The 25,429-nt window shown below is 43.6% G+C and overlaps 1 protein-coding gene across 6 annotated transcripts in view; it reads left to right on the top strand.

The window, feature by feature from the left end:
- The window catches only part of FLNB (filamin B), a 139,365-nt gene that overhangs the window by 47,285 nt on the left and 66,651 nt on the right, over positions 1-25,429 (top strand). For all 6 annotated transcript variants that reach the window (XM_055557711.1, XM_055557710.1, XM_055557709.1 and 3 more), the window contains exons 2-6: positions 12,674-12,922; positions 15,078-15,175; positions 17,599-17,746; positions 23,494-23,612; positions 24,431-24,508. In XM_055557711.1, the coding sequence (XP_055413686.1) occupies positions 12,674-12,922; positions 15,078-15,175; positions 17,599-17,746; positions 23,494-23,612; positions 24,431-24,508 (692 nt within the window). The remainder of the gene's footprint in view (positions 1-12,673; positions 12,923-15,077; positions 15,176-17,598; positions 17,747-23,493; positions 23,613-24,430; positions 24,509-25,429) is intronic.

The following is a 25,429-nucleotide window of genomic DNA, read 5'->3' as shown; positions in this document are numbered from 1 at the left end:
TTAATGTAGACTTTCCAGAATATCTTCTGGAGACTAATAGTGTCCTTTGGGATAGTATTTAAAAAGTTATCTAGTCACATAAAGTTGGGAAGTACCGTGTGACATCCTAGGGTTCTCTTGGAGACTGTCCAGGTACATTGGCTAGTAGAGGCTCTGAGAAGTCCTGCTGCAGGTTAAAATTGCTCAGCTCCATATGTCTTCAGCTTGTTTGGCCACAGAAACCCTTTTGTCTTAGAAAACCGGTTAGTGTCTACTGCGCTCATTTCTCAAGTTGTGGTGCTTGTGGTACTCAAGATGGTTTCAGGTGTTATGCGACCGACATTGAAAGTTGAAACAGTTAAGTGCGTATTTCCACAGGTAGTTTAAACAAAAAAAACAAGTAGTGCATCATCCACTCATTCTTTCATTCATTTGGCTAAAGAGAAAAAGTTTGTTTAAGGTGGGGTAGGAGGGCGGGAGACTAGTAAATGGCCCAGAGAAACATCTACTTCTGCTTCATTGACTACACTAAAACCTTCGATTGTGTGGATACCAACAAACTGGAAAATTCTGAAAGAGATGGGAATACCAGACCACCTTACCTGCCTCCTGAGAAGTCTGTATGCAGGTCAAGAAGCGACAGTTAGAACCGGACATGGAACAACAGACTGGTTCCAAATCAGGAAAGGAGCACGTCAAGGCTGTATATTATCACCCTGCTGATTTAACTTATATGCAGAGTACATCATGTGAGATGCCAGGCTGGATGAAGCACAAGCTGAAATCATGATTGCTGGGAGAAATATCAATATCCTCAGATATGCAGATGGTAGCACCCTTATGGCAGGAAGCAAAGAGAAACTAAATAGCCTCTTGATGGAAGTGAAAGAGGAGAGAGAAAAAGTTGGCTTAAAACTCAGCATTCAAAAAACGAAGATCATGGCATCCAGTTACATCATTTCATGGCTAATAGATGGGGAAACAATGCAAACAGTGACAGACTTTATTTTCTTGGGCTCCAAAATCACTGCAGATGGTGACTGCAGCCATGAAATGAAAAGACTTTTGCTCCTTGGAAGAAAAGCTATGACCAACCTAGACAGCATATTAAAAAGCAGAGACATTACTTTGCCAACAAAGGTCTGTCTAGTCAAAGCTATGGTTTTTCCAGTGGTCGTGTGTGGATGTGAGAGTTGGGCCATAAAGAAAGCTGAACACTAAAGAATTGATGCTTTGGAATTGCGGTGTTAGAGAAGACTCTTGAGAGTCCCTTGGACTGCAAGGAAGTCAAACTAGTCAATCGTAAAGGAAATCAGTCCTAAATATTCATTGGAAGGACTGATGCTGAAGCTGAAGCTCCAGTACTTGGGCCACCTGATGCAAAGAACTGACTCATTGGAAAAGACCCTGATACTGGGAAAGATTAAAGGCGGGAAGAGAAGGGGACAACAGAGGATGAGATGGTTGGCTGGCATCACCGACTCTATGGACATGAGTTTGAGCAAGTTTTGGGAGTTGGTGATGGACAGGGAAGCGTGGCGTGCTGCCGTCCATGAGGTTGCAAAGAGTCGGATGCGACTGAACTGAACAGAAAATGACCCAGGTGGTCAGAATATAGAGCCAGGTTTCTGAATGTGACTTGTGGGACAGCTGTGCCTCAGAGCCAAGTTCAGGCAGAGCTGGTGTTCTTGCTAAGGCAGGAAGCAGCTTCTGACCCAAGAGTGGGACTCTTTAGATGAAGAACTGGTGATGAAGACATTTGACAGCAGGGCGTGTGTCTCTAGCCACGGCGGCAGCTGCAGTCGGGTGATGTTTTGCGTGTTTAGCGTGTCACTCACCGGCCCTGCACTCGGACCCTGTGCCTCAGGAATGTTAGGACGTGTTCCCATTTTAGCAGCAATGCCGACCTGCTGTGTGTTTGGTCTGTTTATCTTATTGCCGTGGCCATTTATCATGGGACAGAGTTCAGGGCCCCGGAGATAAATCTCTTTTAGGAGGATGATGTAACCCCTCAGCGTTTATTTCCTCCTTGACTTTTGCCGGTTTTGAAAGCCTGTGCGATACCATCATGTCCACGTCTGGGTCCCCTCCTCTGCAGCCCAGCCTTGTCTCCAGGCGGAATGATCAGTGCAGATACTGGAGTTCAGATCTCCTCCTCCTCTTAGGTGCTACGTGACTCTGGACACTACTTTTGTTCTTACCAGTTTTTCCATCTGGAAAATGGGGCTAACAGTGATACTTCATAAAGCAGTAATGAGAAGTCAGTGGGAGGAATTGCACTGGGCTAGACCCCAGGTCTTCATGTATAACTGAGAGGCTGGGCCTCTGCATCATGGGAAGGACACTCTTAGGCTACAGGGATGTGAAGGGAGCAGGAAGGTGGATGGTTGGTTTTTTTTTTTTTGCTTGGCTTGAAAGACATGCCCAGAGGCACCCAGATGTCTCCATCTTTGTGCAATGTAATCCTCAACATCTTCCACTCCTCCAGCAAGCTATTTGGAAGTGGCCAAAGGCCACCTCCTGAGGCATGGAGCTTGCTTGTCTGGGATAGGTGTACCTACCTGAGGAATGGGAAAGCAATCGGATGGCCAAATACGGGAAGATGAGCAGAGGAAGTCACCACAAGGACAGACTTGCAAGCCTCATGTATTCATTTGTTGATTGGTATCATCGCCTGTGGTGACGATCAAGGGTGTTGTGAAAAGGTGAGAAACTGGCTCCCTCCTGCTCCCCTCACCGCTGCCCCCTGCTTCTCCACTCAGATGCAATGGCAGTGTTGGTGGGGAATATCTCTTCTAGAGCAGTTTTATAGATATATGAACCCAATTATATCCTTTCCCCTGTCTGGCCACCCCTTTACTGCAGTTCCAACTTGTCATACCCATGGCTTTCATCATTTGATAAAACCTGTCAATTTTCCCACATCAGTGCCTATAGATCCCGACAAGCAACTTTGTCCAAATGAAGAATTCCTTAACATTTGCATTACTATGCTGCTTTCCTCTGGGGAGTGTTTGTCAAAATTTATTATAAAAGTGGAGGGGAATTTGGGGGAGAATGGATACACGTATTTGTATGGCTGAGTCCCTTCGCTGTTCACTGAAAACTATCACAACATGTTAATTGTCTATACCCCAAACCAAAATAAGTTTAAAAAAATACAAAAAAAGGAGTAAGGTTTAAATTAAAAAAAAAAATTCAAACAACATAGGAGCATGTAACAACAGGAAAGAAAGCCCATCTTTGCCATCACCCCGAGTCTTTTACCCAGGGAGAGCCAGTGAGCACTGTTTGTGGTGCAGGCTTCCAGATCTTTCTGCTCAGACGCAGAGTCATGCCTGGTCAAAACCAGGATTGCACAAACTAAGCTTCTCTACACATTGCCCTGTTCCCTTAATATATCATGGAGGCCCGTCTCTGCTGGAACACACGTATCTTTCTCCTCCTTTTCACAGAGGCCTGTTGCCTGTTATTCTCCTGCACGAGAGTGTTCTATAACCTTTATTTAACCATTTATTCTTGAGAAGGCGTTTAGATTGTTTTCAGTCTCTGCTCTCCCCACGCCCCCCCATTTTATTATAGTTATGAACTGCTTTAATGGTCAAAGGCCACTTTCATACCCAGACCTCTTCTTTCCTCCACTAGGAAAAGAAATCACGGTAGGGAACCTCGCTGAATACTTTGTGCCTCCAGTTGAATTTTTTGACCTTGCTTTTAATTTTCTGTCAGCAGTGGCCCAGCCTGGCCTCTGCAGACTTCTTAGGAATCTGCTGGAGGAGTCGGGGTGGCCTGAAGATTTTAGCAAACTGCCAGTTCATTCAGCAGTTCGCTGAGCAAAGAACATCTTGATTCTATCAGGCTTAATCCTGGGTCCCTGATGGGCTGGCTTTTGTGGTTGTTAGCAGATGGAATGCTGCGTTGGAAGGCGGAGTTCTGGGATATTTGGTCTTCGGAGTGGTCTTGAACCAGAATTGAATGGCAGTGAATCTTTCCCAGTGCTCACGGGACATGGGGAAGTCCCCACACTCGTGTGTGTTTACAGTGACACAGCGGTGGTTGTCACAGTCCTTGCTGAAGAGGCGGCACCCTCATCAGGTCAGACTGCTACCTGCTTTACTACGTTATCTCACAACTGTTTGATGAGAAATGAGACGAGTCCAGTTAAGCTCCTCTTACAGATGAAGAGACAGAGCAGGGTGGTGACCCATCCTAGTCCCACGGCCAGGGCGTGGCTGCGCCTGGGAGGGGGACCAGGCTCACTGACTGACTTAGCATCCCTGGCCTCTGGGCTACTTGGCTACCAGTTATTTCAGCAAGTGAGCGCCCCTTTGTTTAAGTAGGTTCAGCCCTGCCCCCCACGCCCATGCTCTTTATACGGTGGAGTGGGAGATGCTGGTGGTGTGGAATTAATTTACAGGAAGGAGCCCCATGTCTGGGCTGAGACAGCTCTGTTGTGATTGGGTGGCATGTGTATCCAGAGGCTCATGTAATTGTGGGTTGAAGGTCCAAATTCAGGGATTTCCCAGCCTTCAACAGAGCTGAAGACCCGATACAGAAAATGGCAATATAGGTATCTGTCCCTTGAGAACTTCCTCTCCTCCAGCCTCATCTTTCTGTTGGTAATGGTGAGAGCCAGCAGTCATAAATTATTTGGAATTTCCCTCAGCTTGGTTCCCATTCAAGACTTTAAATTGGGAGTTTTGTTCCTTTTATGACTTCACAATCTTTGGGCAGGCTGCCATTTCTATAACTGGTTCATATGAGTTGTAACATGAGGTGAGGTATGGGGGGAAAATGCAAACCGATTTCTCTCTTTTAAAACTGAGGAAGTCACCTTGATCTGATTTTTGTAACAAGGCTCAACTTTTACAAGTTTGCAGAAAAATGAATCCCTATCCTATTTATCATAGTTATTATTTTTTAGCTTTTATTCTTAATTGTAAAAGGAATAAAGAACCCTCAAGGGACATAGCCTAGCATGAGACACAAAAGGCAAAAAATTATGTGTATGTGTTTGTTTGTTTTTCTTTTCTTTTTCTTTTTTTGCCTTAAAAGGTCTTCAGTGTCTTGCCTTGGGGTGGGGAGCTAATGCTGGTTTTCATTATAATGATGCTGTATCTTTTTGTGGAATATTTTAAAGCCAATCTAACTTATTTTCTTATTTTAAAGTGTAATTTGTATTTGGCACAGGGCCTGACCCTCAGTAGGCAGTTAGGAAGTTATTTGTTGGCTGCAAGAATAGATGAGTAAAGTGAGCTTTTCAAGCATGCGTCCTAATTTCTGTTTTCCAGGGAGAATGCAGGTTAATATATTGGTTTGGGTCCACAAGAGCAGAGCTGAAGCGTCTCCCTTGTAACTCAGTTTCCCTGCCGAGCAGCCGTTCTTCGTGGAGGACTTGCCAGATGAAGAGCCAGGGTGGGGATCTTTAGAGTCTCCAGTCCCGAGGGTGCCGCAGAGGCTGAGCGAGTCATGGGTGAGGCAGAGGGGACTGATGCTCCCGCCCTGCCTCCGGCTTGCACCTCCCAGGTCCTGAGCTGTCTCTTTCCGCGCTATTTACCACGTTCTTTCCCTGGAGCCTTAGCAGTTTGGGGGTGGTGGGAATGGCTGGGGCCAGATCAGAAGGCCTGCTGCACTCCCCTCCTAAGCTCAGCTGCTCACTGACCATGCTGCCCGGGGGTGCGGCCTGTGCCTGTGCACAGTCTCCTCATCTGTAGAGTGAGAGTCATAACTGTGCTTGCCTCGTGAAAGTGGTCATGACATCACGTGTGTTCAGAGAAGTCAGGAGGATAAGAGTTTGGGCTCTGGGGAATTCCATAATTTTTCTTGCTAAAATGATGCATAAATACATTTTCATCAGTTAACATTACTATTACAGAAGACTTTAGGAAATATCTATATAGCTTGATGACTTTCTGCACTGAAAGAAATAGTTCTGCTTTATCCTCTTTCTCTTTAGAGTAGTATTGATAATAAAAATAAACACTGGGTTTTGATATCTGAGAAGAAGCATATTGTAGTTCCTGAATGGGAAAGAAAAAAGAAATCCTTGATAGGATTTTTTTTTTATGCCAGCATGTCCTAGATCAGCTATTCCCTGGTAACTCAGTAGGTAAAGAATCTGCCTGCAGTGCAGGAGACCCAGGTTCGATCCCTGGGTCAGGAAGATCCCCTGGAGAAGGAAATGGCAAACCCCTCCAGTATCCTTGCCTGGAAAATCTCATGGACAGAGGAGCCTGGTTGGCTGCAGTCCATGGGGTCACAAAGAGTCGGGCATGACTGAGCGACTAACAGTATCAGTATCTGAATTTAAAAAAATAAAGAGTTTGGGCTTAGAGCGCAGCAGAGAGAACTGGGGCTAAATTTAGGCTCTCCTATGTCATTTTCGGGAGACACCTCTGTGAGCCTCTGCTTTCTCATCTGTAAGATGGGGTTAACTGCAAAAGCCATCCTGATAGGTAGCTGTGAGGGTCGCATGAGGCAATGCCTGTGGCCCAGAGGAGAGGTCTGCAGGGGGGCTGCTGTCCTGCTTTGGCTGCTGTTGATGTCAGGAGAGGACGTGTTTAGAAGTCTTTCTCGGGTCGTTCCTCCTGCCCGTGCTCCTTGCCTCGTGGGCTTCCCTCTGGGCTCTGCACAGGATGGACAGTGACCAGCTGAGCTGGAGTTAAAGGTGATGAGGGCCTCCGTTCACAGCCAGCGTTTATTATTTCAGCTGGATGTGTTCTCAGAGCATTTGTGGCCGGAAGCTGTGAGGGAGGGACAGACGCCTCCATGCTGAGGCCTCTCCAGCTCACGCTGGGGTTTACCCGCACCTCCCAGTGGCTGAACTCTGGGCTCCTTGACTAGGGGCTCAAGCTCAGGAGTCCCTGCGGCCCTTGTCCTGCTGGCCACTCAGGAGAACTGTGAGGCGGCAGTGGGATGACTTAACGCAGGGACCTGAAGTTTTAGGGTCAAAAAGCTAGTTTAGATGCACTGCTTTGACCATTTTGGAGCATCTTTCCATGTTTCCTTCTTTCTTTCACCTTTCTAACAGGTTAGATTCCTTGTTATAACTTCTTAGGGATTTCCTACTAATGGTAAATGGGAAGAGACTTACTGTCTATAAACTATCTTGTTTAGTTCAGTGTGACTTCATTACTGAATATAAAATAATCCTCAAAAGTGGTAACTTTTCAAAAATGGCATTGAAAAGAAAACCCACTGGGATAATGCAGATAGTTCCCCAACCGGGGATCAAACCTGGGCCCCCGGCAGTGGAAGTACAGAGTCCTAACCACTGCACCATCAGGGAATTCCCATAAATGTAACTTTTAAATAAAAGATACCTCTTAATCAGAAAGTAGGTGTTTGGGATAAATTATGAAGCAATGCACTATCATAGTACCTAAGATCTGAAAGTCCACCCAAAACTGTGTACCAAAATAAAAATAAGATGTTTATGGAATACTGTAATTTGTTCTAATTATTCTCAGCAAAAATTGTCCAGCAAGTGAGAAAGAACAGAAGGAGTAGCTGGCAAATTAGAAAATTTGACGTCTAAAGTGACATGCAAGAAATGTTTTATGGACATATAGATGAAACCTCGAAGCAGGGATTTTGAGAAGGTTTACTCTGTTCTACTACAAAGAAATCCTAGCCACCATTCCTCATGCCATGCCCAGGGCAGACATTGCTAATCTGCACAGTGATCTGTGTCTCTATATTCCTCGTGCCTTGTTCATGGCAGGATTACTAAGCCACTTCAGCAGCCTTTCTCACTGAATCCAGATGGGGCCTCAGCACCTTTCTCAGCTCACCTCATGTGCCGACACCAATGACCACTCTTGGTCTACTGAATCTTCTCGTGAAAAATTGCTAGCATGAAAAAGCCTTCTGAGTGAACTCTCTTAACTGAACTCTGACGCAGGAATGTGTAAAACGTGTTCATTCAAACAGCTCCTTTGTCATCCTTGAGTAGTTCATGAGCAAGAAACAGAATCAGAAATCCAGCTGACCCCCGTGCCCCGATCCACCCTTATTTCATTGTGGTCTATATTTTATCTTACTGACATAAATGGGAATAGGCCCTTGTGACTTCAGGTCTTCAAAGCCCAGAGCATCTTCTTATTATAGTCAAACTGCTATGACAAAGAGGTTTTTAGACAAATACAGTGGACTTTTTTTCAGTCTTTAGGTTGGTGGGACAGCCTATTCTGGGACCCAGGTTGCTTCCATCACCTGCCTGGCCTCTTTTAGGACAGGTCCCATTCAGTGACTATGATGCTGGCCTGAGAGGAGGTCCACCCGCTGCCCAAGGCCACGTGACTTGAGACAGAGTGTATCAGACACAACTGAAGGATCTGAGCACACACACACGGCCTTGATGAGTTGTCCCCAAGAGCACATTAGAAGGAGGTTTCCTGAAACCCCTACCTGTCCTGGACTCCTTCAGCCACATGTTGTCTGCTTCTGACCTAGCAGCCGGCTGCACTGTGACTAGTGAATGCCTTGCTGTCCTTATAAGGGATGGTGTCCCCCCCCCCCCCCCAGGCCTCTCCTCCTGGGTCCCCACTTCTGACACCCTGGCAACAGCTGGGAGAGAAGGTTGACATCGTGAAGGTAGCAGGAGTATCGATGGTTGTGTGGGTCCACACACCTCTACTTGTAAGAATAGAGAGAGGTGAAACAGCACCGTCTCTCTGACCCGGTGGGGACTTGTCCACAAAGGAGGTATTTCTCAAATGCTGCTGAAGATTGCCTAAGAGTAGCTGGTTTCTGTCCTCATACCTGCACCTATTCCAAAATGCTGCTTACCAGGACTGGGGAACTGACGTGCTGAAAGGATGTGAAAACATCCCATCCTAGAATTTGTAATCGCTGGGGTTTAACTTTCTAGCTTTAAAAAACCCAAAAAACAAACATAAAAGCACTAACATGACCCTCACTTACATATAACTCAGGCTAATTTGAGGTAGTTGCAGAAGGTGTGTTCACAGAAGGTGTGTGTGGCTTGAGAGCTAGTGTTGTCTGGAGCCATTTATGTGGGGACTGTGATTGGCTGAATCTGGGGAGGAGAAACTTGTGGCCAGTTGCCAACCCGATCTAAGCAGATTCTAGGAGCTTGGGCCTTGCCTTATTTTATTCCTAAAAGAGGCTCAGTAACTCAGAAGGTGGAATGCTGCCCAAGAGGCTTCCAGCTGACCTGGCCCTTTCCTCTTTTTACGTCTCTGCTCCCTGTTTACACTCGGCATAAACATCCCAGAGCACGCTCACGGCTGCAAATGAGTAGTCAGCTGTGCTGGTTACACACGGACACTGTGACGCTGTGTAGCATTTCATTTTCAGGGCGCAGGGAGTCTCCTATTTCATGTGGGTGGGAATGGGGGAGGCCTTTTGGGCAAGTCGCCATCTTTTTATTGTTCCAAGAGCTCGGTGAAGCATTTGAACTCTCACCTGTCAAAATCGCTTTTGGAATGAGGACTGCTCTCCCTCCAGCTTCTTAGAATAGCAGAATGAAAGTATCATTTATCCCAATGAGACCTTAATGGGGGCTTTCCCGGTTGAACACCCACCTTGAATTCATTGGAAACAGACGTTCTGGGCATTGTACGTTTCATAAATTTGACTCCGGCTTTTACTGGGTCATATTTCCCCCAAAATCGTTTTGGAAAAGACTCATGTCTCATTCCTTTAAACCAACATGTGTAAGCTGGGTAAAAATAGAGCAAACTGGTTTCATGTTTTGATTTATGGATGAAATCTGCAAGTTTGCATTTGTAAAGCAGTTAGCACATCACTCAGCAAAGTTTGAGCTTTGCACATTGATGCCCATGGCTGGGTGACACTCTGACCTGTTCAAATACTGCCTGCTGCAAGATCTGACCCCGCGCGGTACACCCGTTTCCCTGATTAGCAATAAGTACACATACTCTCTGGTTCTATCCCCTCCCTTCCCCCCATAAAACTGCTCTGTGCTCTTTAAGTTGAATAAAGGAAATGGGCATGGAAAATTGTTTGACCCAATTTTTTTTTTTTTTTTTTTTGCCATCCATAGGTAGTAACTCACTAATCAGTAGCACTTTAAAGACAGAGTTGTAACAGGGCATCCAATCCAAAAATCTCAGTTATGGTCAAGGACTGGCAGTTGGTCCAGCAGAATGAATATGAGCATCCAAGGATGCTCATATGGAGGGTTCAGTGTTTCATGCAGATCGCTGCTCCTTTATTGACCACAGGACCTCAGAAGCAGAGCTGCCTTTGTGGTTGCACAGACTGGGCAGCTGTACAGGGCCCCATACTCAAGGGTTCTGTGTGCTTGGTTTAATGCTCTGCTGTTGCCGTCTTGATATTCTTAATACTTCTGGACAAAGAATCCTGCATTTTCATTTGTTACTGGGTCCTGTGAATTATCGGACAGTCATGTGTAAACGTTAGTCGTACAGTTCATCATGTAGAAAATCCCTGGGTACCTTAACTTTGAATGAGGATCACTTACATTCAGTGTGTCTTACCAGCCCTTTACTCTGTCATTTTATGTGATCAAGTCTTGTGACTGAATCTGTAACCATGAAATTACCTTTGATTTCTGTGGGTTTGGGTGTGGGGTTTTAAGAGAGTCTTTTTTTTTCCCCTTTGTAAGAGGACATAACAGTAAACAGTTTGATTAAAAACAAGAAATCCCCACCCTTTCAGTTTTGAATGGCATGCCATTTACTCCTCCAGAGCATGTGAGTTTATTTTTCATGTGGTTGCAGTTGAGTTTCATTCAGTGGATTTTGACGTGTGTTTAACCAACATTCAGGTGGCTTGCGGTCAGTGGGTGGGAGGGACAGGGCGTGGGGAGCTGCAAGATGAAGAAGCTCAGTTACTCCCCATCCGGTGCTCACAGCCCTGGGGGTTGGAGGAGGCTGAGGGTAAAGTGGTCCTTGCCATAAGAGGACCCTGGTGTGGTCACACATAGGCTGGTGGGAGTGAAGTGTACTGTTTGTAATAGATAGGGCCCTTGAATGATGCCCCAGGGTTTATCCTGCAGGAGGTTAGGGTAAAGGGCCTTCCCATCAAAGGGGATACAGAACAGGTGGAGATGTCCAGGGGGTTCAAAGCAAGATGTGCTTCAGGAATGGGGAGTCTTTGAGCCTGGATTGTGGAGGGTGGTGGGTGATGGTGACAGGGGTGGAAAAGCAGGTAGAGGTTATGTGGGTCTCTCAAGGTGCTGAATGTTTAAAGAATTTGACTCTGGGCAGCAGAGACCATTGGTGAATTGGGAAGCATTTAGGTACCTTACCAGAAGGATAGGTCTGGGTTCTGTGAACAGTGGTGGAGTTTCATGGCTGTTGAGGAATCAGAGGGGAGGAGGGGCCCCATATTTGGGGGACAGTGTAGAAAAGGATTTGCCAAGAGGTAGGGAGGGAATTGTGGGAACTGCACCAGGGCTTTGAAGGAGAGTCCAAGAAGGTTCTGACATTTTCACTTTGGGGTCCTGGCAGAATGGGGGATTGCAACAGAGGTTGTTTGGTGGGAAAAGGGTATAGGACATGGAGAGACAGACAGACAGATAGTTATCTTGGAGATAATGTTTGAATTTTGGTGGGTGTAGTTGGAGGTTGGTTAGAGGAAAGAGTCACAGGGAAGCCAAGGGGAGTGGGAAGTAGAAACAGTTTCAGTGAGAGTTCCAGGGGGGGCTGGCCAGTGGCAGAGCATGTCCCGTTAAGCTGGGAAATGACTAGAAAGGGGGCCATGCGTTTGTCTAGTCACCTGTCCTCCTGGCAACACTTTGCTCTACTGTTAGTGACTTCCTTTTATGAATGACTAACTTGTCAGAGAAACAGAGATGAACATGATTGGTAACACCCAGTATTGGTGTTGAGGGAAAATGGCCTCTGAAATCTGTAGATGGGTGTGTAAACAGAAACAACTTTTTTTTAAAAATTATTTGTCTGTACCAAGTCTTAGTTCTGTTGTGTGGTATCTTTTTAGTTGAGGCATGCGGAATCTAATTCCCTGACCAGGGATCAAACCTGGGCCCCTGTATTGAGAGAATGGAGTCTTAGCCGCTGGACCACCAAAGAAGTACCAGAAGTATCTTTTTATAGGAAGAAGATATCTGTGACATTGTGATTAGTGAAAAGAAAGACTTCAAGACTGATCATGTAGTATAATGTAAATTCAGGACAGCAGACACACATATGCGTATACACAGTCTGTTAGCAGGCATACTGCCTGGTTAGCAGGAATGCAGCCACCTCTTTTTATTGTCTATATTTCTGAAATGATTTCTTGAAATTAAAAAAAAGATTTTTTATAATGGAAAATTTAAAATGCATCTAAAAATAGAAACAATGGGGAGGGGGAGCTTCCCTAGTGGTCCAGTGGTTAAGAATCCACATTTCCAGTACAGAGTGTGGGTTTAATCCCTGGGCAGGAACTGAGATCCCATCATCTGTGTGTCAAAAAAACTCAAAACAGTGATCAAAAATAGAGACCACAGAATAATGTGTTCTCATGTACTTATGATGCACTGACATTGGTTAACAACATTTTGGAATCTTATCATCTCTGCATCTCAAGTATTTTGAAACTGATGCCAGCATGACATCCTTTCACTCTTAAATAGCTCAATGTGGGTCTCTAACAGTTGAGGCTTTCATTTACTTTCTAAAAAGACTGATTCACACCTGGGTAACTAGAGGCTTGACCCTACCTGTGTTTCTCTGCTCAGACAGCAAAGCCATCGTGGATGGGAACCTGAAGCTCATCTTGGGCCTGGTGTGGACGCTCATCCTCCACTACTCCATCTCCATGCCCGTGTGGGAGGATGAAGGAGACGATGATGCCAAGAAGCAGACGCCAAAGCAGAGGCTGCTTGGGTGGATTCAGAACAAGATCCCCTACTTGCCCATCACCAACTTCAACCAGAACTGGCAAGATGGCAAAGCCCTGGGAGCCTTGGTAGACAGCTGTGCTCCAGGTAAGTGCCCATGGCTGCCAGAGCCATCTCTTCCAGAGTGGGGGCATTGTTGACCCCTAAATCTCTTGGTTTTCAGTGGGAAAGCTAGGTTTGCTGTGATTGCTGTATTTGTCCTGGTTTTTAGCTGATTGCAAGGTATCTAAAGGAACTAAAAATGGCTTCATTTGCCTTCTGATGAGAAGTCTTACAAGACTTTCCATAGACTTGTTTGAGCATGGAGTTATTTACCCAAATTCTGAATGAAGGCCTTCATGATCTAAGCAGACTTCGAGTGTAGCTTCCAGACCCCAAGTCCTGCTTCTTCCCCTGCTTCCCACAGTGGTGCCTAGTTTCCCGTTGGCTTCAACATGTGCCCTATTAGGTGGTTTGGCATGAAAATCTAAAAACATTTATTGAGTGGAAAGTACCCGTTTTTATCAACCACTGGGTTGACTATATATGGCTTTCTACGCCCTTTTCTTTCTGCATTGCTGTGAAATAGTTCTTGGTCAGAATCCAGTTGGAGCCTTTTCCACCCTTGATGGGCTCCTCTTTTCTGAGTGGTTGAATGTACACCAAGGTAGTAATTACCCTCACTGGAGGGTTTAGATTGATGGGTAGAGTTTGCTGTTACACTCAATAGAAAAAACAGAGCTTGTGTTTGTGTGCACCTCCAAAATTGTTTTTAATAAAAAACCTACTCTAACAATCATATTTTGGATTTACTGATTGCTTTGTATATGCTGGGCACATTAGTATTAACTAAGCTAGTGGTTCTCAATGAACACGACTAGCTGGTGTCACCTGGAGAGAGGGAAGGAGGATGGTCCCAGTCCCCAGTCTTCCTTGAGAGCCTGTAAGCTACACCATCCAGAAGTAACTAGAAGCTCAGCATTAGTTCATTTCCCAGTGCCCTCTTCCTTGCTTTCATGCAAAGACAAATTTTAGGATGCCTCTTTCCAGTTTAAACCTGGGGATTTTTAGTCCAATCCTGTACTTCTTGTGCGTACAAAAGATTTTGAGATGATTCTAGATTTAGATCTTTGAGCAAGTGAATGTTTTAAATGTACAGGATCCTAGTCCAGTCTTTGTAGCTATATCCAGGCTTGGAATTGTGATATTGTAACTTATTATAAGAAATATATGTTTGGTCTTTGTCACCTTTCCTGTCACAGAGCTCTTAAAACCCTTGAAATTTACCAAGTGGTGTCTTTCAACCATGCCTGAGTTTATTAATGAGGTAACTTTTGGAATGCCCTTAAGGATGGGGGCTGGATGTTAGGGGAATCAACCAGTGATTAGAGGATTGGAACATTTGCCCCTGTCTCCTGACCTCCAGGAAGGGAAGAGAGGATAGAGGCTGAGTTAGTAACTAACGTTAGGTGATGTGATCAGTGCATGTAATGAAGCTGCCATAAAAATCCCTGAACTACAGGGTTTGGGAAGCTTCCAGTTGGTGAACGCATGGTCCTGAGAGGGTGGCATGCCTGAAAAGACATGGAAGTTCCTTGCCCCTTCTCCCACCTGCCCTATGCATCTCTTCCATTTTATAAGATCCTTTATATAAATCAGTAACCCAGTAAGTAAACTGTTTTCCTGAGTTCTGTGAGCCACTCTAGGAAATGATCCAGCCTGAGGAGCGGTTGGTAGGAACCTCTGATTTGTAGTCAGAAGCCCAGCTCTGAATGAGTTAGGGGTCAGGGAATCTTGTGGGACTGAGCCCTTAACTTGTGTCTTCTGATGCTATTTTAGGTAGATACTGTCAGAATTCAGTGAAATTATAGGACACTCAGCTGATGTCAACCCAACACATTTGGTCACCAGAGTAGAAAAATAGGAGTGTGATGTGTCAAAAAATTCTCACTTCCTAAAAGACACCAGGCCCAAATGGTTTTATAGGCTTTGTTTGTTTATTTAGACCACCCCGTCAAGGAATGGATAACCTCTATCTGAATGCAAGAAGAACAAGCTGAAGAAGTCTCAGCTCAGGCAGAGTGATTTCTACCCTGGCATAGTCATATCCATGATACATTTGGCCCAGAAAGCATGCAGTTCACTAAGATTTTTGGAAGAAACTGTTCTCTCAAGAGACTGAGTGAGTTTAGTTTAGGCACCGCGTTGCTTTTACCTCTTCAGTCAGTTAACACCAACAGCATCTTTTGTGTGCTGTTAACAGGTCTGTGCCCAGACTGGGAATCCTGGGATCCACGAAAACCTGTGGATAATGCACGAGAAGCCATGCAGCAGGCAGACGACTGGCTAGGCGTCCCACAGGTACGTGTACAGGCATGCATGTCCCACCAAGCTGCTTCCTCTGATACCCTGTGAATGCCTTGTGGTCTTGCAGGCAGTCTGACCTCCCCAGTGGCCAGCTTTCAAGGAGCATTGTCTGGGGCCCTCTTCCATCTGTCTCAGTTTACCCATTTTAATAGATTCTCATTGACTTAAATACTTATCTGTCTGTCTGCTCAGTTGTGTCCGATTCTTGGCGACTCCAGGGACTGTAGCTGACCAGGCTCCTCTGTCCATGGAATTTTCCAGGCAAGAATACTGGAGTGGTTTGTCATTTCCTACTCCAGCCAATCTTCCCAACCCAGGGATCAAACCCAAATCTCTTGCATCTCCTTCACTGGCAGGCGGATTCTTTATCACTGCACCGCCTAGGTACTTGTAGATTCCCTAAAAATCTTTACTGTTACATGTGACAGATTTTCTAGTATATTTCTTTTCCAAAGATCACAGAGGCCATGTTTGGAAGCCAGACTGCAAATCTTGACCTTAACCATAAGAAATTGCCAATATTTGACCATTTTTGAGCTATGAAACATTTGTAAATCCAGTATCTTTAAGAAAGTCACTTAGAACTTTTAAAGAAATGTAAACCAAGATAATCTGCCATTAATGGAAATTGTGGGAGAATTTGTATTGCCTGTAATCCTAACACAAGAATATAACAAGGGAACTTAGAAATTGAATATGTCTTGGACACCATCTGCTGTAGCCACGTTGCTTAGTTGAGGTCCAATCTTCTAAGCCCTCCAAGGAGTTTAAATAGCATCTCCTGACATCATGACTCCCATGTTCAAAGACTCGGTCAAGAAAAGTTATGGGTAGCCCGTGCCAGGCAATGAATGGCCTCATTACAGACTCTTTTAAGGTCTTAAGTTGGTATTCAGAGCTGAGGTCAGTGTATTTGTATCAGGATCCCTTGGAAGGTAGAAAGTCTTGCCTGTATTTCTTTGGTTTGGCTTTGGCATCATATCTCTGCTCCAAGGCCCATTCCTTGGCTCTTCCACCTTCAAGAAGTTGTATGATTTGTTTTTCATCTCCCTTTAAACCGAAATCCATCTCCTTTTGGTGTTCATGTGATTTTGGCAGTGTGTAAAATTGTTGAAGGAGCTGCCTAGAAGAAATGCCAAATCAATGCACATCCTGCATTTTGCGGAATGTATTGGAGGCAAGTGTACAAACCCAAATAGCTATCTTGTTGCCGCAGGCTAATTATCAGAATATTTCCTGTTTGGGGTTTTTTTTTTTCTTTTTTCTTTTACCATGGAGTGAGGGAAGTTGGGCACATAATGTTGTTCATCTGAATTTGGTTGATCTGATGCATGAGAGACTTCTGTTACTCTGAAGAGGTATGGCTTACTAGGTGCAGGAGAACTTTTTTTTGCTATTTAGGGCTGGATCAAGTGATGGAACTGGGGCTATGACACCTTCAGGGAGTCCACCTATTTAGCAAGGATCTAATCTTGCTCCTAAGCTGAATGTCAGGAGAAATTTTCCCCTTTCCTATTTTGAAAATGGCTTTAAACGTATTGAGACGTGTCTTAGCTCAGGCTGTTATAACAATACCATTGACCAGGTGGCTTAAACAACAAACATTTATTTATTTCTCAGTTCTGAAGGTTGGGAAGTCCAAGATAAAGGTGTGCCAAGAAATTAGGTTCTTGGTGAAGGCTCTCTTGCTGGCTTGCACACAGCTGCCAGCTGACTTCTGGCTGTGCCCTCAGGTGGTGGTGAGAATCTGAGCACAGGCCTTTCTTCCTCTTCTTGTGAGGGCGCCAGTCCCATCGTGGGGCCTCCACCCGCATGGTCTCATCCAGACCTACTTACCTCCCAAAGGCCCCACCCCCTAATACCATCACACCCGGGGTTAGGCCTTTAACATATGAATTAAGGGAGGACACAAGCATTCAGTCTGTTTCTTAGACCACATATCTAATGTCATTGCATTATCTCATTTTGGTTTTATTTTATTTTTTTTAGTAGAAGCTGAGTAAATAGAAATGTAGACACTAGATAAAAGAGTAAATATTTTGGCAATATGCTTTAATCCCATGTGTTCTTGTTTCTTCTTCCTTACTTGATAGAGATTAGTCTTTCTGGAAAGGAGAGTGGGTAGCCTTTTTTGTGGGGAGGTTTGAACTCTGGAAATTACATACAGAAGTGTCTGGAGAAGGTCCTTAGCTTCCAAAGGTAATGGTGACACTTCTAAAAGGTTTTTTTAAAAAAAAAAACAACACACACACACAAAAACTAATTTTGGCATGCCAGTTTCATGCAGTTTCACTTTATTGAGAAGCTGACTCCATGTCTTTATACTTGTAGTTGTTAGTTTAAGAGATGTTTGCAAAAACGTCAGTACTTGCAAAGTGCTATGTTCTGGGTGTTCATCTACCCTGTTATTATTCTAGGTCATCACTCCTGAAGAAATTATTCACCCGGATGTGGATGAGCACTCAGTGATGACTTACCTGTCCCAGTTCCCCAAAGCCAAGCTCAAGCCTGGAGCTCCCCTTAAACCCAAACTCAACCCCAAGAAAGCCAGGGCCTATGGTAGAGGTAAGCACTGGTCATGTCGGATTCGAGGCTTGTCCTCTGGTCTTGATTATTCATTTTTATTTGTGTGTTTAATTTAAATTTATATATTTTTAATTGGAGGATAACTGCTTTACAATATGGTGTTGGTCTCTGTCATATAGCAACATAAATCAGCCACTGTGGTCTTGATTATTCAGGATCGAGAATGTGTAAGCTTAATATTTAAAGACATCCCAGGCCTCCTTTGTCAGATAGCTTTTTTTTTTTTTTCTTCTTCTTTACCTAAAGACCCTTGTGTTTATTTCCATCCTTTTCTGTCTTGTGAATCTAGGCTTCCAAGAACAGTGCTACTTTAATGTAATGGAGATGGATGAGTTTATACTTTGTGATTTGGATGCAGTAACCCTGAGATAAAGAAAGGGCTCTTCTTTCCATTTTTCAGATGAGCAATCAGAGGCCCAATCCACAAAGGAAAGGGGACGTTGGCATGGAGGGAGAAGGTGAATGGGGAGGTCTCCCAGATTACCATGGTGGGGTGCAGCAGGAGCCTGGGTCTTCTGACTGCAGATTCATTTCTCCTTTTGGTTATGTGAAAGCTCTGCAGGTTTACAGATGCAGTGGGAGCTATTGTTAACCCCTGGCAGATACTTCCTTGCTAAGACATCCTGTTTATAATCTCCCAGGCAGCTGCCAGGAGTGTTCTGCTCGAAACGTTAGAGTAGGTCAGAGGCATTCTGAGGAATTTGGTTTTCTGGTTGGCACCTGACTTCAAGCCTGTTAGCTTTTTTTACAGAGAACAGTTGCATTTCAGCCCAGTGTGGTTTCTGGTAAAAATTAGTACAATGGGATACAATTTATTCTCTTTTCTGTGGTGAGGGGGAAGAGTACATTCTATTTTCATAATTGCAATTAGGGTAACACACACACAAAGTTTTTCCCATGTTTTCCCAGATTTCCTATGATCTGCCTATTACTCTTAACATTCTAATGTGTTCTCTTGCTCTGTGTGTATATGTGTGTGTGTGCATGTGTGTGATTGTTGAACTGTTCAAAAATATATTGCAGGCATGGCAACATTTTGCTCCTCAGAACATCAGCAAACCTTTCCTAAGGATAGAACATCCTCTTATATAACCATAGTATTCATTATCACACATAAGAAAATAGGACAATAATTTCATAACAGCTCATATGCAGTTTATAATTAAATTTCTCTCTTATCCTACAATTGTCTGTTTTACAGTTTTTCTTGTTTTACACACCGAGATCTGATTAAGACTCACTTTCTACATTTGCTTGTTACTTTATCTGAAACTCTTAATCTAGAATAGTTTTCCCTAACTTTCTTTTCTTCTTTTTTTAAATGGCATTGACTTTCTAAAGATGTAGAACACTTGTCTATCCACTCATTCCCTTTGAAGTTAGCAGTGCCCTACTTGGCATCAGCTTAGTCTTGAAATGACACACGACCAGGGCAGTGTGCTGAGTGTGCGCTGTTCTAGCCCCATTCTCATCTTTTTCAGCATGATTAAGAGGACAGAGGGTTCTGGAACAGACCTACTTGCCATTTGAAGTCCTTTTGGCAATGAAGTGGGCTCTGTGCCATCATTCGTGTTATATCGAGACAGGGGACTTTGTTCAAAGCCATACCCACAGTGCAGTCGAGTGAAGGCTGGCACGTCCCTGCATGCTTTAAAAGTGCTCTCTCTAAGCCATAGTCAAAGACGCTGGCAGGAATAAGGAATCTGATTTGAAAGGTTATGCTTCCCTTAAAGGCAGAAAAGTTGCAAACAGCCAAACCTCTTTGTCAACAAAATTGGTCAAATGGATTGAATCTAATCAAGGCATAAAGTGCTTGTTTGCAATAAGCTTATCGCTGGTGTCCAGTTTCCCTGTTGTTAATGTGAAACGGTTTCCTTTCACAGTGCTGTTTTTTAGAAAATGACCTCTTGTTGCAGCTAAGGAATGTGGCTAGTCATTGCCATTTCCTTCGTTTGACTCTGTAAGTTTTATATACTCAGGGAGGAAACACACACACACATATATATGTTCCTTTTGTATTTTTGTGCCATGGTAAAATGCCTATAACATAACATTCACTAATTTAACTCTTTTTAGGTGCACCTAAGACATTAAGTATATTCATATGTTCACTGTGTTGTGAAACCATCACCTCTCTCCATCTCCAGAACTTTTTGCATCTTCCCGAATTGAAACTCTGTATCCACTAAACGCAACTCTCCATCCCCACCTCCCCAGGCCCTGGCAAGTGCCATTCTGCTTTCTGTTTCTATGTTGTTGTTGTTCAGTGGCTAAGTTGTGTCCAACTCTTTGCAACCCCGTGGACTGCAGCTCAGCAGGCTTCCCTGTCCTTCACCATCTCCCCGAGTTTGCTCAGACTCACGTCCAGCGAGTCAGTGATGCCATCCAACCATCTCATCCTCAGTTGTCCCCTTTTCCTGGCCTCAGTCTGTTTCTGTGGCTTTGCCTCTTCTGGGTACCTTGTAAGTGGACTCACACAGTATTGATATTTGCCCTTTTGTGTTTGGTTTACTGTATGTAGCATAGGGTTTACAAGATTCATTCATGTTGTTGCATGTATAAAAATTTCACCCCTTTTTCAAGCTGAATAATATTTCGTTGTCTGCGTATTCCACATTTTGTTTTTCCATTTTTCTGTCAGTGGACATTCAGGTTTTTTGTTTAATACCTTTTAGCTATTGTGAATAATGCTGCTGTGAGCATATGTATACAAGTATCTGAGTCCCTACTTTCAATTTTGGGGGGATATATGTACAAGTGGAATTGCTGGATCATATGGTAATTCTATGTTTAATTTTTTTTGTTAAGTAGAAAGACAGAATGGTCATTTTAGGGAACAGGGCCACATGTGAGGCCACGTGGGCAGCACCTTAGGTATTACCTTGTCCTTAATGAAACAAAGGTGAGGGGCAATTTGTTCTCTCCTGTGTGGCCATGTTGCTTTGTTTCTGCTGACAGAACCAAGACCTAGAGAATGTTTCATCCTCTCTAAAGAGTTGGTGTTGACCAAGTTGCAGTTACCAGCTGGTCAGTGTTTGCTGATCTGTTCACTGAGACCCATTGACTGGAAGGAGGGAAGGCTGGCGTGATATGAACCTACAGCCACAAGCAGGCCTTTGTGATGGGCTCCCTGGCAGGGTTCAGCATGCTGAAAGCATGTATCCATGGGCAAGCAGAAACCTTTAATGAAACCTGTGTTCTGTATGGAGCATCCACTGTATAGGAAGCCCTCAGCATGTTTAGTTCTGAGTAATCCTAGGAAATAGTGGTTTTTCTGCTTGGGAAATATTGTCTCCGAAATAGATGTGGTTCTGCTTCCTAACCAACCATGGTTAGCCAGAGATGAGCCCAGTCTCCGGCCTTGGATAGGCTGACTCTGCAGGCTGTTCGAGTTAGATGGAGTGGGTGTTTATAAATATTTATAAATATTTTAAGTGCATGATCAAATCTCTGTTAAATGACATAATTGTTATATAAATTTTAAGCAAAAGAAATAGTTAGAAAGCAACAATTCAAAGTCCTATTCTTAGCTGCTAACCCGATTTTTTTCCTTCAGAGTTGGAGGTATTCCTTTCCAGCCATTTTTCTATGCTGAAATGAGTTCAAACTGTATATTTTCTTCAATTTGCATTTTTTTACCTAACAGGATATGTTATATAACTATCTAATCACCAGTTTTTCTTAAATTATTTATTAGAAAGCTAATATAAATCCAGCTATAGTAACAAATGACCCAATGTCTTCAAGCAGACCAATGGGAAAGAAAAGAAGAGATGAAGAGAAATGTAGGGAGTACATGAGGTTTGAGAGGTTTAGCAACCAATTGTAACATGTGAACATTATTTGGTCCTATTTAAACTGTTAAAAAAAATTCATTAGACTTTTTTTTAAGATCCGAAATATTTTATTTATTTATTATTGTGACATTTCTAAGACACTTCTAAGACTTTGAACACTGAAAATTTGATGTTATTAAGGAATTATTTTTATTTTTTGATGTGGGCATTCTAAAAATATCTTCTAAAGATACATAGTGAATGTTTATGGATGAAAACTAAGAGGACTAGGGTTTGTATCCAAATAATACAAGAGGAGAAAAGAGGTGAGAATGAAGCGGTGAAACAAGATAGGCTGTGAGTTGACAGTAGTTGAAGCTAAGTGATAGGTACGTGGGATTCATTTTATCTCATTACATCTCATTCATTCATCTATGTCTGTACAGGTTGAGAATTCTCCATACTAATAATAATAATAAAAACTTTAAAAAAAGTAATACTTCTGGGAAGATGGAGTAGAAGTACTTTTTCTAATGCTTCCCACTAAGTGCAACTAAAACCCCTGGGAATTTTCTACAGGGTAAATGTAAGGAGTCTCAGAAAGAGATTAAGGCAAAGTAGCTAGAGATCGTGGGTCTGAAGACTGGCACTGTAGTGAATTCCTTGAATGGTTGAAAAATTCCTAAATTTGGCAAAAAAAACAGAACATAAACCTACAGCTTCAAGACACTGAGAGAAACCCAAGCAATTGCACTCCTTACCATTTAGCCAGAGGAATAAAAGCTTAACATTTGCACACAGTCCTGTGTATGAATGTTTATAGCAGCTTTATCAGTAATAGACAACTGGAAACAACCCAGATGTCCTTTGCTGGGTGAATGGTTAAACAAACAGTGGTGCGTCCATATCGTGGAATATTACTCAATGATAGAAAGAACAGGCTTCTGATACAGGCAGCATCCTGGATGAAACTGCAGAGAATGATGCTTGTGGATGAAGCTAATCCCCAAAGGTTATATAATGTGTGATTCCATTATATGATATTTTGCAAATGATAAAATTGGAGATGAAGAGCAGATTAGTACTGTGAAGGGTTACAAAAGGGATGGCTATGAAAGATCGCTATGAGAGTTCCCTGTGGGGTAGAAACGTTCTGTATCTTGATTGTGCTGTGACTTGTGATATTGTACTAGAGTTTTGTAGGATGTAGACATTTGGGGAACTAGGTAAAGGGTATTATTAATTCTTACACTCGTATGCTACTCTATCTCAAATTAATTTGCTCAATCATCCAATTTATAAATTGAATTAAAAATAAGTGCAATATTTAAAACATTTTAAGTAATACAAAATGATCTTTAGGGAATTCTCTGGTGGTCCAGTGGTTAGGACTTGGAGCTTTCACTGTGATGATCTGGGTTCAGTCCCTGCTCAGGGAACTAAGATCCTGCAAGCTGCATGCTGTGGCCAAAAACAAAACAAGAAACAAAAATGGTCTTTAACAAAAAATGAATCACACTTTGTCTTCTTCCCCAAGGCAAGCCCTACTTCTAGTTCCCACATCATTTTCACAGTCATACAATGTAGCCTTTTGACTGAAGTTCTCTGAATATTTCAGAACTGAATATTGCTTAAATACCAAGGACAAGATTTGAGTTATTTTAAAAAATTTATTTGGATGCATTGAGTCTTAGTTGTAGCATGTGGGATCTAGTTCCCCGACTAGGGAACAAACCTGGGCCTCCTGCATTGGGAGCATGAAGTCTTAGTCACTGGACCATGAAGGAAGTCCCCAGATTTGTGAGTTTTTGACCTGATTATCCCCGTCATGGTTTGTCACCATCTCCCACATGGCAGAAGCAGGAATGGGTTTCCTGTCTCATTTCCCTGAAGGAGACACTGTTGGGGCCTGACCCAGTTTGTAATGTGCTTGTGTAAACCTGTGAACAGGTATTGAGCCCACTGGGAACATGGTGAAGCAGCCAGCCAAGTTCACCGTGGACACAATCAGCGCTGGGCAAGGTGATGTCATGGTGTTTGTTGAGGACCCAGAAGGGAACAAAGAGGAGGTATGTTGGAGGAGGCTGCCTCTCCTGTTAGTATCCCATGGAAACTTTGGCGCTTATAACAGGGCCAGGGACTGTGTCTCTATTTTTCTTATTAAAGCTCAAAATAAAAGCTTTTTTTTTTCCTTTAAAAAAAAAAAAAAGAATCCTGAGTCTTTAGCAGTTAAATTCACTTGCCTAAGGGTTGTGTTTAAAGTATCATATAAATTGATACCCAAGGACACACATTATATAATACAATTAAATATTGCATTTAACTATTGTTACTGATAAAGTACAGTCCAGTAGCAATACTGATTCCCGACGCTTTCCCCATGCTGATCATCCTCTGGTTCCTCCCTCAGGACCTTTGCACATACTGTTTCTTCTGTCTTCCTATCTTCTTAAGACTGTATTTTATTCCTAGCGCTTAGCACCATCTGAAGTCCTATGTTTATCGGCATGATTGTCTGTTCCTCCCACTGAGGCAGGAATCGTGCCTGATTTATTTTTGGCACCTGTCCCTGGGCTTGGTGTTTCATAAGCTCTTAATAACTACTGGGCCAATAAAGGGTTAGGTTCCTAGCTTCATAGTCTCTCTCATCTGGAAAGGTTACAGCCCTGAGATGATGGAGGCCTGACTTGGTTATACCTGTGTGCTAATGTGACTTGGTTTCTGTGACTTCAGGCTGCTTCTCTCGGAGCTTCCTGCAGGAGTGGTGGGCCAGAGAAGAGCCAGGGCAGGTTCTTGGCCTGGTACCTTGCCATGGGCCCTTGGCGAGCACAGCACTCTTTTACTCACACCGGTGCCTTCTCTAACTGTCACTCATCTTCCCTCCTAGGCACTCGTGACCCCTGACAGCGATAAGAACAAGACATACTCTGTGGAGTATCTGCCCAAGGTCACCGGACTGCACAAAGTAAGATAAGACATCATGGCCTTTGCTTGAATGCTCTCTGTGCTTGCTTCGATAGATGCAGAAGAAGCGTGGTTTTCTTAAGTTCGCATCTATTTATCATCTATCTATCTATGGTTGCACTGGATTTTCGTTGCTTCTTGCAGGCTTTCTCTTGTTGTGGCAAGTGGGGGCTTCCTCCAGTTGCGTTGTATGGGCTTCTCATTGCGGTGGCTTTTCTTGCTGTGGTGCATGGGCCCAGTTGCTCCATGGTACGTGGGATCTTCCCTGACCAGGGCTTGAGCACTGGCAGGTGGACTCTTCACCTTCGGGCCATCTGGAGAGTCCCTTAAATTCTCTTCTGATTTCTCTTTCTGTTTATACAAGTATCCATGTTCATTGTCAAAAATCTCGGATCCCTGTGAATCAAACTTGAGATAATCGCTACTCCATGCAGATTGGTTGAATTCCCTTAAATTCTTTGCAGTGTCGTAAGATTTTTCTGACTCCACCGAGATGACTAATAACTGGAACTGCAAGCCTGGAGTGTAAATGCTGAGCTATGGGCTCTTTGTCTTTAGTGCTTCCTTCAGTATCCCTCTTCACAGTGCTCTGGAGGCTCTGTCAGCATCAAAGCCTGGTTGCGGAGAAGGCCAGCTGACTGGAGTGGAGGCCAGTGGCCCACCCAATCTGATAACCCTAAGAATTTAAAAGATGAGGACTTCGACTCAAAGTTTAGATAGAAATCTGTCTTATGTCTCAAATCCATGTATCTGAAAATGATCTTGTTCCTGTGAAAAATACTTTGACTCTTAGATTTGAAATCCTGGAGCTCTGCATGATATTCCACAGGGACAGTGGTCCCTTTTGCAGCTGCCTTAAAGAATCTGGTGTCTAGAGACTGAAGTGCTTGTGCGTATGCCACTATAGAGGCTAGTCTAGGCA

This window comes from Bubalus kerabau, chromosome 20 (assembly GCF_029407905.1).
Source record: "Bubalus kerabau isolate K-KA32 ecotype Philippines breed swamp buffalo chromosome 20, PCC_UOA_SB_1v2, whole genome shotgun sequence".
NCBI classification, from domain to species: Eukaryota; Metazoa; Chordata; class Mammalia; order Artiodactyla; family Bovidae; genus Bubalus; species Bubalus kerabau.
This window is presented reverse-complemented; position numbering and strand designations above follow the sequence as displayed.